Source organism: Bombina bombina, chromosome 5 (genome assembly GCF_027579735.1).
Source record: "Bombina bombina isolate aBomBom1 chromosome 5, aBomBom1.pri, whole genome shotgun sequence".
In the NCBI taxonomy this organism is placed as follows: Eukaryota; Metazoa; Chordata; class Amphibia; order Anura; family Bombinatoridae; genus Bombina; species Bombina bombina.
This window is the reverse complement of record NC_069503.1, coordinates 940647785-940667853: the sequence shown is the minus strand read 5'-3', so window position 1 is coordinate 940667853 and position 20069 is coordinate 940647785. Positions and strand designations below refer to the sequence as shown.

Genomic DNA, 20069 nt, shown 5'->3' with positions numbered 1-20069 from the left:
TGTGAAAGGAGCAACAATGCACTATTGGGAGCAAGCCGATGACTGGTGGCTGCACATATATGCCTCTTGTCATTGACTCACCTGATGTTTTCAGCTAGCTCCCAGTAGTGCACAAAGAATACCAAGAAAATGAAGCAAATTTGTCCCTTAAAGAGCATTTGTTTGGCTTTTACAGGGGTACCTTTTTATAGAAACCATTGATGTTTTCCATCTAGACCTGGAGCTAGACATTAGATACTAAATAAAAGCTGAATATAATGATGCATTCAAAGCAAAGAATAGCATGACAATAAGAGAATATTTGACTCTAAAATGTCCATTAAAGTCAAAATTAATCCATTAAGCCTAATGGACACAGCAACTACATCACATGGTACTTTGGCTAGCGCACCCTGTTGACGTAGTAGCTACTTTTGCCTTCTCCATCATGCTGCAGTCCCAACTGTCAGCTCTGACATCTAAGACTGCAGCCAGAGGGAGAAGACACCTGCTTTCGTATGGTTAGGGAGTGCTGACAGCACTCTTGTTTCCATATGAAGCAGATTACTGATTCAAACAGGGACAGTGAGGGAGGGAGGGCTGGCCATAGCCTGAGGGTCGGGACCGCTACACAGCAGAAAATGTTTGGGAGGGAGGGAGGGAGCGGCAACCTACAGAAAAGATCATGAGAAGGGACAGGGGGTCATAATGCTATCGCTATGGGGGGAGGTAGGGAGTGGGGTCCGCTACCACAGAATTTTTTTTACTGAATAAATAAAATGATATAAATATATATATATATATATATATATATATATATATATATATATATATATATATATATATATATATATAAACTGGGTACTGTCAGACAGCTTCCAGTACCTAAGATGGCTGACATTGGAGGGGGAGGAAGGTTAAAGAGCTGTTTGGGAGGGATCAGGGAGTTGGGAGGAAAAGGATGGATCCTGCACTGCAGAAAACAATAATAATCATTTATTTCCATCTTAATTTGAGGAGAGTCCACTGCTTCATTCATTACTTGTGGGAATTAAGAACCTGGCCACCAGGAGCAGGTAAAGACACCCCAGCTAAAGGCTTAAATACCTCCCCCACTCCCCTCATCCCCCAGTCATTCTTTGCCTTTCGTCACAGGAGGTTGGCAGAGAAGGGCCGTGTTCCTGTTCCACAGCATATATTCTGGTAAGATTGTTTCATTTTATACACACATGATAACGCAAGTAGACGGGGTCACAGTGTGTCTCCTTTTATCTGTATAGAATCATGAGTTAATATCCCTGGAAAGGGGATTTATGCATAATATTTTATTGTGTTTGATACTATGTCATGTGTGAGATGAGGCTCTAGCAATGTGTGAACAGTCAGGCGTAAGATCGTCACGTCCTTTTTTGGTGCATTTTTTCTATAGTGCAGGGGCGGTCCTGCATATCACTCCATGTGACGTGGTGTGGCCTCTTCCACTTGGCAATTGCGGGAGACTTAACGGTTTCTCTGTGGTCCGGGTCATAGGAGGTGGTGAGTGCTCCGGCCATTGGTGTATAAAGGTGCCATTTAATCTATCTAGTCCATATTAATGGCCGTAAGCTATGGAGGACTCTGAAATGTTAGAGGATACTCCCTCTTTAATTAAATCTAATACCTCTGTTTATTGTGAAGAGGTACAGGTTGATCCGCCTGCTCAACTGTGTTCCACATGCTTTGATAAGATTGCAATATCTAAAAAGAATAAGCTATTTAGTACTACTGAGCCGTCCACCTCTGAGGGTTCTTCGTCCCACGAGGTGCGTTCCCAACATTCATCTCCGATTACACATGTATAGCTCCCCAAGACCCTACTGGTCCTCCTGCGGGAGGAGCCTCGTGGCCGCCAGATTTCGCTGCCCAGTTGCAAGAAGAGGTTTCTGCATCTTTCCATGCCTTACCACGCCCTGCGAAGCGCAAGCGAAGGGAAAGACATAGCCTTCCTTCCCAGGGATCATCTACTCCGTTGGATGTCTCTCAGCCGGAAAGATTATCCGATGACGAAGATGCCTCTGACTCGTCGGAGGGAGACCTCTCTGGGACGGAATCGGCGTCTTCAAAACCTCAGACTATGGAGGAGCCAGATTTTAAGTTTAAAATGGAGCATTTGTGCTTTTTACTGAAAGAAGTGCTTGCTACGTTGAAGGTTCTGGAACAGAGATTTCTCATCTCTTGCTGTAATCGTTCCAGTACCTCTAGCATAAAGGGTTCTAGGGTACTATTCAAACCTTTTCGTGGTCCAAAAGAAGGAGGGCACGTTCCGCCCAATTCTGGACCTAAAGTGCCTTAACAAGTTCCTGACAATCCCTTTGTTCAAAATGGAGACGATCAGGTCAATTCTGCCCCTAGTTCAAGAGGGGAAATTTAGGACGACAATAGTAGACCTGAAGGATGCTTACCTTCACATGCCAATACACAAGGACCACGTCAGGTTCCTAAGATTCACTTTTCTGGACCAATGCTTCCAGTTTGTGGCCCTACCGTTCGGTCTTTATGAAGGTTCTGGTAGCGCTGCTCGCGGTAGCGAGAGCTAGAGGTATTGCGGTGGCTCCTCACCTGGACGATATTCTGGTCCAGGCTCTGTCCTGCAGTCTTGCGGAGGACCACTCGAGGGCTCTTCTTCTCCTTCGATCCCATGGATGGAAGATAAACGAGGGAAAGAGTTCGCTGGTCCCCAGCAACAAGGTGGAGTTCCTGGGTATGATAATAGATTCCTAAGCCATGAATATATTCTTGACAGACCAGAGGCATGCCAAGATTGCATCCAGCTGTCTTGCACTTCAGTCTTCCTCAAGGCCATCTGTGGCCAGGTGTATGGAGGTGATTGGACTCATGGTATCCAGCATAGATTTCATTCCATTCGCCAGGTTCCATCTCAGACCTCTTCAGTTATGCATGTTGAGACAATGGAATGGCGGTCACTCAGATCTATCCCAACAGATTTCTCTGGACAACCGAGTGAGGGAATCCCTCTCTTGGTGGATTCGTCCGGGACAGCTGTTCCAGGGGACATCCTTCTTGAGACCATCCTGGGAGATTGTGACCACGGACGCAAGACTATCAGGATGGGAAGCTGTCTGGGGTGCCAGACAGGCACAGGGCAGGTAAGCTCGAGAGGAGTCAACTCTATCGATAAATATTCTGGAACTTCGAGCGATATTTAACACTCTGGGGTCGTCCCGATTCATCAGATTCCAGTTGGACAACATTACCTCAGTTGCTTACATAAACCATCAAGGGGGAACAAGAAGCTCCCTTGCCATGAGGGAAGTATCTCGGATTCTAGAGACCCACAACTGTTTGCTCTCAGCGATCCACATTCCAAGTGTGGACAACTGGGAAGCGGATTTTCTCAGCAGACAATTGTTTCATCCGGGGGAATGGTCTCTCCATCCCAAAGTATTTACGGAGATCTGCAACAGATGGGGGACGCCGGAGATAGACCTCATGGTGTCCAGACTCAACTTCAAGCTACCCAGATATGGGTCGCGGTCCAGGGATCCCCAGGCGGAACTGATAGATGCCTTGGCGGTTCCATGGGAGTTCAATCCAATTTACATATTTCCACCGTTGCCACTTCTCCCTCGAGTGGTGGCCCGCATCAAACAGGAGCAGACTTCAACCATTCTGATTGCTTCGTTGTGGCCACGGAGGACGTGGTTTGCGGATATGTTGGGGATGTAGTCATCTCCTCCATGGAGGTTACCCTGTCGCAGGAATCTGTTGGTGCAGGGTCCTTTTCTTCACCAAAATCTTGATTCTCTGAGGCTGACTGCGTGGAGATTGAACGCCTAGTCTTGGCTAAGAGAGGGTTCTCGGAGAGAGTGATTGACACTCATTCAGGCCAGGAAACCGGTCACTCGTCGCATCTATCATGTGGAGGATCTATTTATCCTGGTGTGAGGAACATGGATATCCCTGGAATAAGATAAGGGTATCCAGGATTCTGACTTTTCTTCAAGTTGGTCTGGATAAGGGCCTTGCCACTAGTTCCTTAAAGGGACAGATTTCGGCCTTATCAGTTCTGTTACACAAGAAGCTAGCGGAGCTTCCTGATATTCAGTCCTTTGTTCAAGCTCTGTCCGGAATCAGACTGGTTTTTAGACCTTCGGCTCCTCCTTGGAGCTTGAACTTGGTTCTTAAGGTTTTGCAGAAGGCTCCATTTGACATTAAGATTCTTTCATTGAAGATTCTGTTTTTTCTGGCTATTGCGTCGGCTCATAGAGTCTGAGTTAGCGGCCTTGCTACATGAACCCCCTTACCGGACAGATAACTCAGCATGCTAAGGCACTGTGGCTAAGCTCTGTAGAAACCCAAGGGTTGCAGGTTCGATCCCCAGCGAGGTCCACTCAGCCTTTCATCCTTCTGAGTACTTAACCTAATATTACAAGCTGCCTGATTAACCCCTTCATTGTCAGGAATTTCAGAAGTGGGGTGCACAGCTGCAATTAGCGGCCTTCTAATTACCAAAAGAAATGACAAAGCCATGCATGTCTGCTATTTCTGAACAAAGGGGATCACAGAGAAGCTTTTACAACCATTTGTGATATGACTGCATACACGGTATGTAAATAACGTCAGTAAGAAGTTAAATATTTTTTTTTTAATATGATCGCATTTGGCAGTGAAACGATGGTTGATAGGTAAATAAAACTACCAAGACTCTATTTCTGTTTAAATGGAGTGATAGCAAAAATGCACAAAATTGGTCTTTTGGACAAGTTTTTCTCTGAAAACTTTCATGGATCAGATAGAGCACACAATTTCAAACAACTTTCTGAAAAGTTCAAATTCATTATCTAAATGTGCACACTATTTTTATATGCACACTTTGAGGAACCACCTCCTGCTGAGTATGTGAATTTAGTTGTCCTTTAAAGTGATGGGTACTGTTGTGTTGTAACTTAAAGGGATACTAAACCCCAATTTTTTCTTTCATGGTTCAGATTGAGCATACAATTTTAATCAACTATTTAATTTACTCCTATTACAATTTTTTCTTCATTCTATTGCTATCTTTATTTTAAAAAGCATAAATCTAAGCTTAGGAGCTGGCCCATTTTTGGTTCAGAACCCTGGGTAGTGCTTGCTGATTGGTGGCTACATTCTATCAGAATCATGAAAGAAAAAAATTGGGTATAGTATCACTTTAAGTTTCCCTAGATTTATGTTATCTCCTGTGCTGAGGCCAGTTTAGGACAGTTGTAAATATGCAGATAAAGTTACAATATCTAGATTTAATGTCCCAATATTATCAAGCTTCTATGAGATACTGTATCATTTAGAATGAAGCATGTTTTTGGAAACGGCACAGACATTCCACTTTGCTGCATTGTCCCATAGCTTCCCTTCTTGTGTATGTAGAAGAAAATTTACTTAACTCTTTAACTTTCTTATTACATCTGAGCTATCTCACAATTTGGTGATCCAATATTTGTATTTTTTTTTTTTTTTTGGCCTATTGTCTCTCTTTCCTTTGAAATTATTTTTTTATGTTCTGTCACATCTGATCTGTTTGTTCTTTTGCTAGGTTCCCTCACTTTTATAACAACTTTCTCATCCTCCTTGAATAATTAAGAGACACAGAAGTCAGAAATATGCTAGGGATGTAATATCAGACCTCCCAAGTCTCCCTATTTAAGAGAGACAGTCCCTGAATCTGAGCTCTGTCCCCCTGAGACAGCCATATGTCCCTATTTGCAGGATTCCCCTTAGCCCCATCCATGGAAACCCAGAAACATACACAAACTGCCCACACACCCCCACAGACCACCCAGACACTCCCAAAACCCCGCCCACTAACCACCCATGATCCATCCCCTCCCAATACAGCTCCACCCACAAAATGGTGACGGGCCCCTTCTGTGTCCCTTATACTCAGCCACAAATTTTGGGAGGTATGTAATATTGCGAGGCACACACACACAATGAAAAGTGTTATAGCAGCTTTAGGCTTTTTTAATACTTTATCTTTACCTCATTCTCACACAAGATCTATTGTCTCACGGGCCTCTTTCCATCATTATCAAACTCTAAGTTTAATAGCGTGGAGGTTGAACGCCTAGCTGTTCTGTTTGTAGAAAGTTAAATAAGCTTCCTGATGTTCATACTTTGTCCTGGGGCCAGTAAGAATTAGGCCAGATTTGAGACATATTTCTCCGCCATGGAATTTGAATCTAGTTCTTTATGTTCTGCATGGTTCTCCATTTGAACCGATGCATTCCACTGATATCAAACTTTTATCTTGGAAATTTATTTTCTTGTTAGCAATCTCCTCAAGTAGGAAGGAGAGTTGTCAGCTTTACCCTGTGATTCTCAATTTCCTTCTTAATACAGGGAGAGTCCACAGCTGCATTCCTTACTTGTGGGAAATACTGAACCTGGCCACCAGGAGGAGGCAAAGACACTCCAGCCAAAGACTTAAATACCTCCCCCACTTCCCTCATCCCCCAGTCATTCTTTGCTTTTCGTCACAGGAGGTTGGCAGAGAAGTGTCAGAAGATTTCGGAGTAGTTCCTTAGGAAGGGTATCTACCCTTCGATATGGAACTGGAGTTTTAAGTAGTCTTGTCAGCCTGTCAGTGAGAGCATTGATGAAAGTCTGGAGATGCAGAGAGAGTCTTTCTGCAAAACCATACAGACTCATATTAACAGCTCCTAAGCAATCAGTGTTGACGAGTTTCACTGCCTGCTTTTGATCACTCAAGTCCATGTCAGAAGCAATGCTACAGTCTATCACACATGAAGGATCGTGTTTCTTTTCCACGGCATAGATTCCGGTAAGATTGTTTCATTTTTTACACATATGTTAACACTAGAAGACAGGGCCTCAGTGGGACTCCTTTATCTTTATGGAATCAAGGGTAAATATCTCCTGAGGGGGGTTGTTAAACAGTGGGGTGTTAATCATATTTGTTTATGTGATTTATGCTCCTTATATGTGTGAGATGTTTTGGGCTCATAGGCTGATATGGAACATACAGGTTGCTCTTTTACTTTGAGAGTTGTGCAGTTTTATTAAGCTTGGCGCACTTTTCCTTTAGCAGGGGCGGTCCTGCATTGTGCACCGTGTGACCGGGAGTGGTCACGATTTCCATTTCCTATTCCTGACCGAGTGACTACGGAGAAGAGCAAGTTGTCTCTATACTGTCTGGGTCATAGGAGGTGGTGAGTGCCCCAGCCATTGGGGGAATAGGTGCTGGTTGTTTTTCTTTGATTTAAATAAGGTTACCTAGTTATGAAGGATTCTGATTCTTTAGAGAGTGATCCCTCTACGACAGAATTCGATACCTGTGTATATTGTGAGGAGGCCCGGGTAGGTGCCGGTTGTTTTTCTTTGATTTAAATAAGGTTACCTAGTTATGGAGGATTCTGATTCTTTAGAGGGTGATCCCTCTATGACAGAAATCGATACCTGTGTATATTGTGAGGAGCCCCGGGTGGTCTAGCCCTCTAAATTATGTTCCATATGCCGCAACAGGGTGTTTTCATAAACCAATGTTGAGATGTTAGATGCCACTGAGCTTTCCACCTCTGAGGACTCTTCATCCAGTGAGGTGTGTCCTCTACAGTCATCTGAGCCTACACATGCAGCTTCCCCTTGCACCACTAATCCTCCACCTGGAGGGGGTCTTTTTCCACCAGACGTTACTGGGCAGTTCCGTATGGCGATGTCTGCAGCCTTAGCCACTTTGCCTCGTACTGCTACGTGCAAACGAAGGGTGAATCCATGCACTCCTGCCCAGGGAGCATCATGTAAATTGACGGTTGTATCGGATCAGTCATCTGAGGATGTGTTTCTCTCTGAGGCTTCAGAGTACTGACCTTCTGTGTTGGAGCCTGCTGCTTCTATTCCTCTGGTAGAGGAGGATTTCACCTTTAGATTTAGAGTAGCACGCCTGCGCGCGCTTCTAAGAGAAGTTTTGGCGATATTAGAGATTCCAAGTACTGATCTGCCAGTCGAAACTCTTTAATTAAGGCGGGTGGGGAAGGATGGAGATCCTCTTCCCTTTCGTCTATTTTCTTTTTAAGTTGGGGAGTTGTGTCGTGGCCCATCCCTACTTGGCTAACACTTTTTGTGCGCTTGCCTTTCGTTTTTCAATTCCGCTTTAAGGATAGTTTATTCTTAGAGCTCTTGGTTATACGAGGAAACTCTTTTTATGAAGATGTTTCGTCTCAAGGGTTATTTATGTACTGACGACTTAGGTTGTCGCAGTTTCTGGAAACTTCCTATTGAAGCATCTCTGTCTCGATTCAAGGTGATGGTTCCCTCAATATTTTCGAGAAAGAATTAAGGCCTTGGAGCTTATAATTCTTTTATCTGGGACTTTTTGAAGATTACTAGCCCCAAAGCTAGGGCTTCAGGGTTTTTTTTCTGATCAGGCCTTGAATCGATCTGACAGATATGACTTCTGAATCTAATTTTTCCTTCTGCTTGAGAGAAAGATTTAATTTGGTTCCACTATTCTGCGGTTTTTACCGTTTGATGTGATAGCGAATCTGAGAGACAATTTTCTTTCTCTTATTCTTTTAGTGCGGTTAATCCAATCCAAGTGTTTTTAGAAGCCTACTCGATCCTGGAATAAGTCCAAGCAGAGCAGAGGCCCGTCTAACCTAGTCTGGCAGGAGGGGCCAGTTCCAGGTCCTATCTTGGATCACGTTGGGGACTGACTATCACTCTTTTCAGATGCTTGATTCAGAGACGTACAGGATCCATGGGTCCTAGAGGTCATAGCCAGGCTTCAAATCTCAGCCTTCCAGGGCAGTTTTCCTTCTCTTCTTGAGCCTGTCTTCCAGACAAAGAGAGGGAAGCCATTTCAGGTGGGTACGGATTTTGTTCTCCCTTGGAGTCATTGTCCCGGTGCCTATAGCAGAGTTTTTTTTTTTGTGTTCCCATAGAGGGAGGGAACTCCCGTCCTATTTGGGTCCTAAAGTACTTAAGCAAGCTTATCATGTCTCCTCGTTCCAGAGGGAGACTATAAGGGCCACTCTACCCTTGGTAACGGAAAGAGCAGTGCAGGACCACTGTTGAGGAAGGATATCATACCTTTTCATTCCTCCTCAGTTCCTAAGGTTGTCGTTTCTGGACCAGCACTTCCAGTACATTGCTCCTTATGTTTTGGTCTTGCTACTGCTTCTAGAGCCTTTTAGGAATATAGGGTTTCTTTTGGAAGTGGCCAGAACCCAGATCTAGTGGTTGCTTCTCTTGTCTAGACGATATGGTTCAATTGTCATCATCTCGTCTGATAGAAGACCATTAGGGATTTCATATGTCTTCCTTGATCCTCAGGGATGGAAGAATATCTAGACCAGATTTCTCTGGTGTAGGCACCAGGGTGGATTCCTGGATGCTAGTTTAGTCTTAATAGACATGAAGACATTTCTATTGGACTTGTGAAGTTATGAGTTAGCTTCATCAGGTCGTGTCCTCCAGACCTCCTTCATGCCATCACTGGCTCTGTGTTGGGTGGTGATGATTTGTCATCGGGTCCATCTTGGACTTCATTCCTTTTGCCAGGTCTCATCTCAGCCGAGGCTCGGTGTATGCTGAGGCAGTGGAGCGGCGCTGTTTTGAATCTGTCTTAACATATTTACCTGGACTACTGGTTGAGAGAATCGCTCTCTAGTGTCTTTGTCCAGATCTCCTTGTCCTGAGGGACAGCTTTCTTAAATCATCCGGGGCGGTTTTGACTTCGGTCGCAAGTCCATCAGGATGGTGAGGGCGTGCCAAGAGGGTATGGGGCCCGTGGACTCAGGAGGTTTCCCTCCCGGTTTTTCTGAATCGGTCATTGAGACCATGATTCAGGCTTGCAAGCCTATTACTGGTAAATTTTACCATAAGGTATGGCGTAAATTCCCTGATTGGTGTGAATCACAGGGCTACTCTTGGAAGTAGGGTCAGGATTCCTAGGGGTTTTGCCCTCTTTCCGGGAAGGTCTGGAGGATTTCTGCGTTATCTTTTTTTTTACACAAGTGTCTGACGGATGTGCCAGAAAAGGAATCTTTTTGTCAGACCCTGGTTAGTAGCAGGCCTGTGTTTGTCTGTTGCTCCTCTTGGAGTTTTAACCTTGGTTTTAAGGTTTTGCAGCAGGCTCAGTTTGAGCCATGGCATTCCATAGGTTTTAAATATTTTTATCTTGGAAAAAAAAATTCTGCTATATATTCTGCTCAGAGAGTTTAGGCTTTGTAGTGTGATTCACTTTATCTTATTTCGGATAAGGCGGTTATTTATCCTAAGTGGAAATTTTGTTTGGGAATTTGTTGTTCCCTCTCTGTGTCCTCATTCTTATATGTTGAGGAACGTGTGTGCACAATTTGGATGTTGTGCGTACATAATATTTTTTTCTTCTGTTTTTTGTTTGTTTTCTCTGTGTCAGAAACCTACTGCTACTTCTCCTTTCTCTGGTTGAGAAGTTTATTTTGTTTGTTTTTCAGACTGCTGGGCTGCAGTCTCCTGGGTGAGTTATGGCTTATTACACGAGGGCTGTCTCTTCTTCTTGTATTTTCACAGATGAAGCTTCTGTGGATTGGTTTTGCAAGGCTGCAACTTGGTCTTCCTTGCATACTTTTTCAAATTTAATTATTTTGCCTTGGCTGAGGTTCCTTTTGGGAGAAAGGTTATTCAAGCAGTGGTGCCTTCTGTTTAGGTCTGCCTATCTTGTCCCTCCCTATTCATCTGTGTCCTCTAGCTTGGGTATTGATTCCCAACAGTAATTGATGATGCTGTGGACTCACCATATTTTAGCAGAGAAAACAGAATTTATGCTTACCTGATAAATCTATTTCTTTCCGGATATGGTGAGTCTACGGCCCCGCCCTTTATTTCAAGACAGTTATTTTTTTGACTAAACCTCAGGCACCTCTACACTTTGTGTTATTCCTTTTTTCTCCATTTCCCTTAAATCGAATGACTGGGGATTGTGGGAAGGGAAGTGATACTTAACAGATTTGCTGTGGTGCTCTTTGCCTCCTCCTGCTGGTCAGGAGTGGTATTCCCAACAGTAATTGATGAAGCCGTGAACTCACCATATCCGGAAAGAAATAGATTTATCAGGTAAGCATAAATTCTGTTTTTAAATTCACTTCTACTATCAAATTTATTTGGGGGCTGATTTATCATCAGTCTGTCTGACATGATCCACTCAGCATACACTGTCGGCATTTATCATTGCACAAGCAGTTCTTGTGAACTGCTTGTGCAATGCCTCTGCTTCATAACTGCTGTTTCCTTCTTAATACGGGAAGAGTCCACAGCTGCATTCCTTACTTGTGAGAAATACTAAAGGAGGAGGAGGCAAAGACACCCTAGCCAAAGGCTTAAATACCTCCCCCACTTCCTCATAACCCTAGTCATTCTTTGCCTTTCGTCACATGAACGATTAGTCCTAGCCAAGAGAGGATTTTCAGAGAGAGTTATTTTTACTCTCATTTAAGCTTGTAAGCTGGTTGCTCGTTGCATCTATCATAAGGTGTGGAGGACCTACTTATTCTGTTCTCCAGGATGAACTGGAGAAGGGCTTTATGCAAGTCCCCTGAAGGGACAGATTACAGCCCTGTTTGTGTTACAATACAAGAGGTTTGCTGAGCTTCCAGACGTACAGTCATTTGTTAAGGCTCTGCTAGGGTCAGGCCTCTTTAGATCTAATGCTCCTCCATTGGAGTTTAAACTTGTTCTTGCAACGGGCTCTGTTGGAGCCTATACATGAAGTAGACATTACATTTTTGTCTTGGAAGGTTCCTTTTTTACTGGCTATTGCTTCTGCGAGCAGAGTATCTGTGATTGCTGCCTTGCAATGCTTCCCTCCTTATCTGGCTTTCCATTCTGATAAGGCTGTTCTATGAACCAAGTTAGGTTTTCTTTCTAAGGTTGTGTCAGTTCGCAACATTAATCAAGAGATTGTGGTTCCTTTCTTATGTCCTAATCCTTCTTCATCGAAGGAAGGAACGTTACAATGTAATTCTGGATGTGGTTTGTGCCTTGAAGTTCTATCTTCAGGCCATGAAGGAATTTAGACAAATTTCTTTGTCTATTTGTTCTCCTTTCCAGGAAGCATAGGAGTCAGAGGGCCTCTTCAACTTCCTTATTTTTTTGACTGAGTAGTGTCATCTGTTTAGCATAGAGCCAGCGGGACATAAGCCTCCTCTGAGGATTACGGCTCATTCTACAAGAGCAGTGGTTTCCTCTTAGGCCTTCAAAAATTAGGCCTCTATGAATCAGATCTGTAACACGGCTACCTGGTCCTCCTTACATACTTTTTCCAAATGTTACAAGTTTGATGTTTTTGCTTCTGAAGGAGAAAGGTTTTGCAGGCCGTGGTGCCCTCAGATTAGGGTCCGTCTCTCCTTTTTCGTTAGCATTCTGTGTACTCTAGAGCTTGGGTATATGTTCCCCACAAGTAAGGAATGCAGCTGTGGACTCTTCCCATATTAAGAAGGAAAACATAAATTATGCTTACCAGATAATTTCCTTTCCTTCTGTATGGGAAGAGTCCACAGCTCTCGCCCGTGTTCTCCGTCGCGCGGCCCTAAATTTAAATGTATTCTTCTGGCACCTTTTTCACCCTGATATTTATCCTACTGTTCCTTGTTCCCTCGGCAGAATGACTGGGGTTATGAGGAAGTGGGGGAAGTATTTAAGCCTTTGGCTGGGTTGTCTTTGCCTTCTCCTGGTGGCCATGTTCAGTATTTCCCACAAGTAAGGAATGCATCTGTGGACTCTTCCCATACAGAAGGAAAGGAAATTATCTGGTAAGCATAATTTATGTTTTCCGGCAAGCCTGAAGGCTCGTGTGGAAACAGGGGCATCAAGCTCCATTCGGAGCTTGATTATTCAGCCCCTTTGATTCAACAATTCTTCGGTTTAAAATTGAAATGCATCGATGCACATTTCAGTTTTGATCTTTCTATCCCTTTAACAATTTGTTATCTTTTCTATACAAATGCAAAAGTGTGCCAAGAAAATGATTTAACGCGCATTTCTAAAAGACAATAAAATGAAATTGTAGTTTATTGTTTTTGTTTCTAATCATGTGTAAACTTATAGTTTCCCATTCAAAAATGTAAAAAAGCGCTCTTCCAGTAACTCAAAAAACTACAAATCTAAACCAAACCGATTTTAAGAGTCTGTAATACTTGCTAGACTGAGACACTGCTGTACAGCGATTTTACCTGTATATATAAAATGGCAAATAAAAAAAATAGAATGTTGATTCTCCGTAAATTGTTAACAAGAGAGAAATAACATTTCCTATATATCATAGTGTTCCTGCAAGATAAATGTTCCCTAAGCAGTAAGTCATGTGAACAGACAATGTGTAAGGTATTCATGTGGGTGTAAGTGTGTGGGATGTTCAATACATTGACATTTTTCATTGCAAGTAAAAAATATTAACATAAAGGCTGATACTTCTGTTCATGCAAATGTGTGAAGATTTTACGCTTTAGAGTGGGGATTTCCATAACGCTGCAAAAATTATATTAAAATGACATTAAAAACTAAATACATTTTGAAAGCATGGTATTGAGGTAATACCCCGCCTCCCTCTAGTCACGGGTGCCACCATGTTGTAATCTAGCGTTGACTACATTCCAATGCTGACTTGTTCGCATGTGCAGCAAATTTCCTTCAGATACCTGCAGTTTAACTTAGGCTCCATAATGTCAGCACCCATAATTAGAGGGAGGTGCATGAAATGTGTTTAGTGTCCCTTTATTTTTGCAGGGGGGATTGGCAGTCTTATCAGGACTATTTTCAGTTCTGCATTTCGAAATGATGAGTGTTTGAAAACTTAAACAGATTTATAATATATTGTTTAATTTTAACAAAATATAAATATACCATCCCCATTGGCCTATCTCAAAAAAAACAAAAAAAAACATATGGCTATTTATCAAAGATTCCACTCACAAGATAGCAGTTTAACAAAAGATTCCACTTAGAAGATGGCAATGTAACTATCTGATATTGCTGTATCTGAATCATGAAAGTAAAATTTTGACTTGAGTGTCCCTTTAATATAATTATGTGGGCTGTGCAAAACTGGGGAATGGGTAATGAAGGGATTATCTATTTTTTAAGCAATACAAATTTTGGAGTAGACTATCCCTCTAATGTAAAATACATATCTATACCTATATATCTATATGAATATTTATACAGGTACAGGAACTTTATAAAGAAATGTATATTTAAAATAAAAATAACATTTTACCTGTATGTGAAGAACATTGGAATGTGAAATGTTACAAACAACTGTCAGGTTAGCACGCGAGCAATAAGTGTTAGGTTTTTTCTTCTGCACTCTCCATTAAAGTCTGGGGAGAGTAAGTTAGCGCGGTTGCGATATCCAAAGTCCTTTTATTAGTGTGCATCAGGTTTTGCTTGTGCGCCGAAGTTTTACATTTAACTTTTAAAACGCGCTAAACCACGCCTGCAAAATCTTTACATCTGGCGGTGTTCTGGAGCAAAAGCACGTAATAGCGCACCACTTGTAATCCCAGAAGCAGAACATTTTTTCACTTTCTGCGATGAGATTTTTTTTAGTTAAAAATTTTCTGCAGGTCATTTTGAAATAGAAATCACTTCACCATTGTCTCTTCATGCATACCCCCCTGCATATCAATATCACCCTGGTCTCTTCATGCATACCCCCCTGCATATCAATATCACCCTGGTCTACTCTCTTCATGCATACAACCCTTGCTTATCAATATCGCCATGGTCTCTTCATGCATACCCCCCACCCCTGCATATCAATATCACCCTGGTCTACTCTCTTCATGCATACCACTCTTGCTTATCAATATCACCATGGTCTCTTCATGCATACCCCCCCCCCTGCATATCAATATCACCCTGGTCTACTCTCTTCATGCATATCACTCTTGCTTATCAATATCACCATGGTCTCTTCATGCATACCCCCCCACCCCCCCGCATATCAATATCACCCTGGTCTACTCTCTTCATGCATACCCCCTTTGTATTCAATATCATCATGGTTTCTTCATGCATACCCCCCCTTCATATCAATATCACCCTGGTCTCTTCATGCATACCCCCTGCAATATATTATATAAACATACTTTCATTGCACATATACCCCACCATACTGATTTTATTATGATTACTATGTGACTATATATATATATATATATATATATATATATACACACACTCACGTATATGTATGTATGTATATATATATGTGTGTGTGTATATATATATATATATATATATATATATATATATATATATATATAAGAGCTAGGAAAGGGAGGGCACTCTCAGGATTTATATACATCAAAGTTAGTTTATTGTTTATAACAACAACGTTAGAAAGTCATAAGGATAGGTCGACGTTTCGGCTTACATAGAAGCCTTCATCAAGACAGATGAACAACTCACAACGGCGACTTGCAGCCGCACACAACACCACCAGCAAAACAAAACATTTCTGTTTTGCTGGTGGTGTTGTGTGCGGCTGCAAGTCGCCGTTGTGAGTTGTTCATCTGTCTTGATGAAGGCTTCTATGTAAGCCGAAACGTCGACCTATCCTTATGACTTTCTAACGTTGTTGTTATAAACAATAAACTAACTTTGATGTATATAAATCCTGAGAGTGCCCTCCCTTTCCTAGCTCTTATCTACAATCCATTGAGGATTGCACCCAGGTGCTTCATTATTAGTTGAAGCTGGAGTGCTGGAACACGTGCTAATTGGAATATATATATATATATATATCCTCACACATGTATACACATATATATATATATATATACATATTAACACATTTATTAAAAAAACTAAATCTGGCTCCTAGAATCATTTTTTTAAAGGGCCAGTGTACACTAAAATCATGGATCATATACCAGTAATAAATTCCCTAATTAACTAAATGAGATATGTATAGGAATTTTGAAAAACAATGCTTTTAGTACATTTTGCTTTTTTATTTCCTGCTCCTGAAATATTCTGGAAGGTGCTGGCATTCCCCAAGAAAAGGGCTGAGCTCTGCTTGAGGCTAGCATGCCCACCCTCCAATCATAAGCCATATGCAAATCCACATTGCACTCCAGCAAAACATAGTTAGTTATTAGAAAAGACAACAATAGGTCCAAACAGTGCAACCTTTATTAACTCAAACAGCATGTATACTTGAATCAGACCAAGTATTTTACTGCGTATGTATGTAACCCCAGTCCATCCTCCATTCCATTTAAACAGTAGTATATTGGTGCCAGACAGAACACTGTGTGTGGAGCAGCTCCATATAAAGAAGACCTGCAATGCGTGTTCTACGCATCAGCTGCCTATGACACAAACTCAGAGTAGATGAAGAATATATCGTAGGCTCCTTGACACGCTACAGTGTAGCAGCGTTCAGTTGCAATGTTTTCCCTCAATTTGAATTTTTTGCCTGCCCACACAAATTTCCTGTGGATCGCTAGCCGGACCTGAAGCAACACTACTTGTTTCACTAGATGAAGACACTGCTTCACATTCTGTGGGCTTCTTGCACAGACCTGCCCCTGCATCAGTGCACAACATGGGATATCAGTTCAGAAATTGTTATGCTGTACAGTACCTGGTCTCCGGTATATAATATCTTGCAAGTCACCATGTTGTGCACTGATGCAGGGGCAGGTCTGTGCAAGAAGCCCACAGAATGTGAAGCAGTGTCTTCATCTAGTGAAACAAGTAGTGTTGCTTCAGGTCTGGCTAGCGATCCAAAGTAAATTTGTGTGGGCAGGCAAATAATTCAAATTGAGGGAAAACATCACAACTGAACTCTGCTACACTGTAGCGTGTTAAGGAGCCTACGATATATTCTTCATCTACTCTGAGTTTGTGTCATAGGCAGCTGCTGCGTAGAACACGCATTGCCGGTCTTCTTTATATGGAGCTGCTCCACACACAGTGTTCTGTCTGGCACCGATATACTACTGTTTAAATGGAATGGAGGATGGACATATGGAGTCTTCATCTAGTGAAACAAGTGGAGTTGCTTCAGGTCCTGCTAGCGATTGTGGCAGGCAAATAATCCAAATTGAGGCATGAAGGTGCGCAGACAGAGAAGGGAGTGGGAAGTCAGGGTTGAGGATCGTCTCTTAGCAAGCAGCATGGGTTGGGAGAGCAATATGAAAAACTGCATATTTATTATTAAAAAAATATATACACACACTTCCAATAAGTTTACCAATTCACTTACAACTTTAGCACACAGAAAACTTGGATGTATAATATCTGGCCCTGACTTACCAATTCTGCAATCTGTTACCCACCGCATTTGAGTTCAGGAAGAGAGAAGAAATTGAAAACAGAGCAACGTAGTAAATATTTAGACCGAGATAGAACGGGACAGTGACACCTGCAGGTAAAAATTAAAAGTGCAAGCAATTTTTTTTTTTACTGTCACGTCCGGTCTTTCTGCAGACACACTCCAGATTCTGCGATGAGATCGCACATCGCACAGTGTTCTGCCTTGGGGCTTGTAATATAACCCTATATTTTTCAACTAGAGGTATTGGGGTAGATTTAACAACAGTCGAGCGGACATGATTCGCTGTAGCGAATCATGTCCGCTCAACCTCGCTAAATGTCAACAGGGTATGGTGTTTCTGGGGAAATGCTTATGCAATGCCGCCCCCTGCTCACTGGCAGCCAATCTCTAGCAGGGGCCGTCTATCAAGTTGGCGGACAAGTTAAGGAGCAGCGGTCTTACGACTGCTGCTTCTTAACTTCCATTTCAGGCGGACTTGAAACGATGGGGCTCCGAAGCATCATCCACTGCTTAATAAATGGAGCCCATAATGCTTATAATTGTATCATAACAAAGATATGGTCATATAGATACAGGGAAACAAATTCTGAATCACATATCTGCACATTTTTGGTACAGTCGTATACATCTGTGGATTTCACACTGCTGCAAATCTGGGAGTTTCAGAGTATGTGTCCAGTAGTCTGACACAAGATTTGCATACAGATAAGATAGTGGAAATGTAATTGAAGGGGTATGAAGGATGCTTACATTGTATAAGATCAAGTTGCATGTTTCCAGTGAATGTGAATGACATATAGTAAAGACTGGAGGAGGTGAGAAGCATAAGGTGTATACAGATATGAGGCTGTGGTCCTGAAGATCAAAAACTCACTGGTATGGAGAGAAATCACACAAAATCGTTAGGCTTTGTTTATGAACATTTTATTGAAATGTCTGTTTCTTTTCTTCACATCTAAAACTTTGCATAGTGAGATAACAACATCACTGAAGCTAAAATTTGCTTTTCTAAAATGATTTGAGGAACCTAATCTTATTTTATTGTTTAATTCAGGTCCAGATTACATCAGGCAAAAGTTCCAAGAAGTTGTAGAGGTTAAAGAAAATGTTGAAGAAAAATTACCGAAGAAACCACCGTCTCCAAAGGAGTCACCACATTTTTATAGGAAAGGCACCACACCGCCAAGCACTCCGGAAGAAAAGAGAAAGCAAGCCTCACCACCTCCTGTTCAGCAATCAAAGACAACTCATTCTAGCTCTGGAGCAGCAGCTCCTGCCATTCTAGAAAGGAAAAGCTTGTCAACTGAAAACCTGCCTACATCTTCCAATAAGCCTATACCTTCTAAAGCATCTGCGAAACAAGAGCCAGTTGTAAAACCCCTTCCATCAAAGGCTTCATTTGTCCATAATCCTAGCAGTAACAGGAATGGAGAATTGCATGCCGATTACCATGGTTACTTAGTTAAAATACATACATCCTTGCCTTCCGATGTGACAGACAATACTAACCCATCAAAGCCATCAATATTAACACGCATAGGTCCAGCTGAAAAGCAGAACCCAAGAAAGTCTGTGACAAAAACAGATGCCAAAGAGAGCAAACCTGAGCCAAACACTAAGAAGACCGAATCTACAGCACCAAAGAAGGGAGCCAACACTAATTCAGTTTCTCCTTTAGGAAATGAACTTAACTCAGTAAGTAACATACTATTATATTTAATCAGTTATGGAAATTAATCTATAAGTTAAACATCAGACTCAAAAACTTATAAAGCAAACTCTGGGTCAAATGAATAGCATTTTAGAGTATCAGATTCTATTAATGCAACCTAAATATAAATATACAACCTAATTCAGTACTGTAACACCTAAATGTTTTTACATAGTGAAGCATTTATCTTGTTTTCATAACTGAATTGTGATCAAAACACACACATTAACTTTACACTCAAAATGTAAAATATTTCTAAAGGTGGTTAGAGTCCACAAGTCCTTACTATTGAGAATTTAGCACTTGGCCAGCAGGGCGAGGCAAAGACACCCTGCACCATATATTTGAATCCCCTCTTCCCACTTCCCTTTATAACTCCCAGTCATTTATTTGCCTCTACAAGGGGAAGGTGAATACTTGAGGTGCTCAAGATTCTTTATAAGGAAAACATTGAAGAGAGGGGTGTGGGTGAGTACTCGGCTGTGTAATGTAAATGTCCTGCGGGAGTCTTTTATCTCAAGCCTTCCACAGGTGTCACTGGGACTGTTCCTTCAGCCTTCTCCTTTTTGACCATACAGTTTTACTCCCAAAGCTGTTTTATATAGTACTGGATGGGCTGTCTGCTGTACATCGAGTTTGCAGCTGGGTAAGCACAGTGGAGTGGATTGCAGGTGAGTAGCTTCTCTCACACAACTTACAGGCTATCAGTAGGTACACATTGTCATGTATATAATAGCCAGAGGACTTCATATCAGGTAACACAGTTCAATGTGTGTGTGGTTCCATATAAGGCTGCCACATGTGTAGTGTATATACACCTTGAACATTGATATGGGACAAGTAAGACTGCTATCAATGTTTTTTATGCACTTTACTCTTCAGATTATGATTTATACACCAGCTTAGAGCGCTGACTAATCACTGTGGTCGTTTTTTTTTTGCGAGGCTGGGCAATGTTACTTTAGCACTGTCACATTTTACTTCCCTCGCTTTGGTGTATAGCGCAGTACAGCAACACTCCTGGTAGCGTGGAAGTTAATCCTTTTTCCTGACGCA

General features: G+C 42.0%; 1 protein-coding gene across 1 annotated transcript in view; it reads left to right on the top strand.

The window, feature by feature from the left end:
• JPH1 (junctophilin 1) overlaps nt 1–20069 on the top strand; it is a 401933-nt gene that overhangs the window by 320905 nt on the left and 60959 nt on the right. Inside the window, exon 4 of the mRNA XM_053715136.1 lies at nt 18357–18997. Within this exon, the coding sequence (XP_053571111.1) occupies nt 18357–18997 (641 nt within the window). The remainder of the gene's footprint in view (nt 1–18356; nt 18998–20069) is intronic.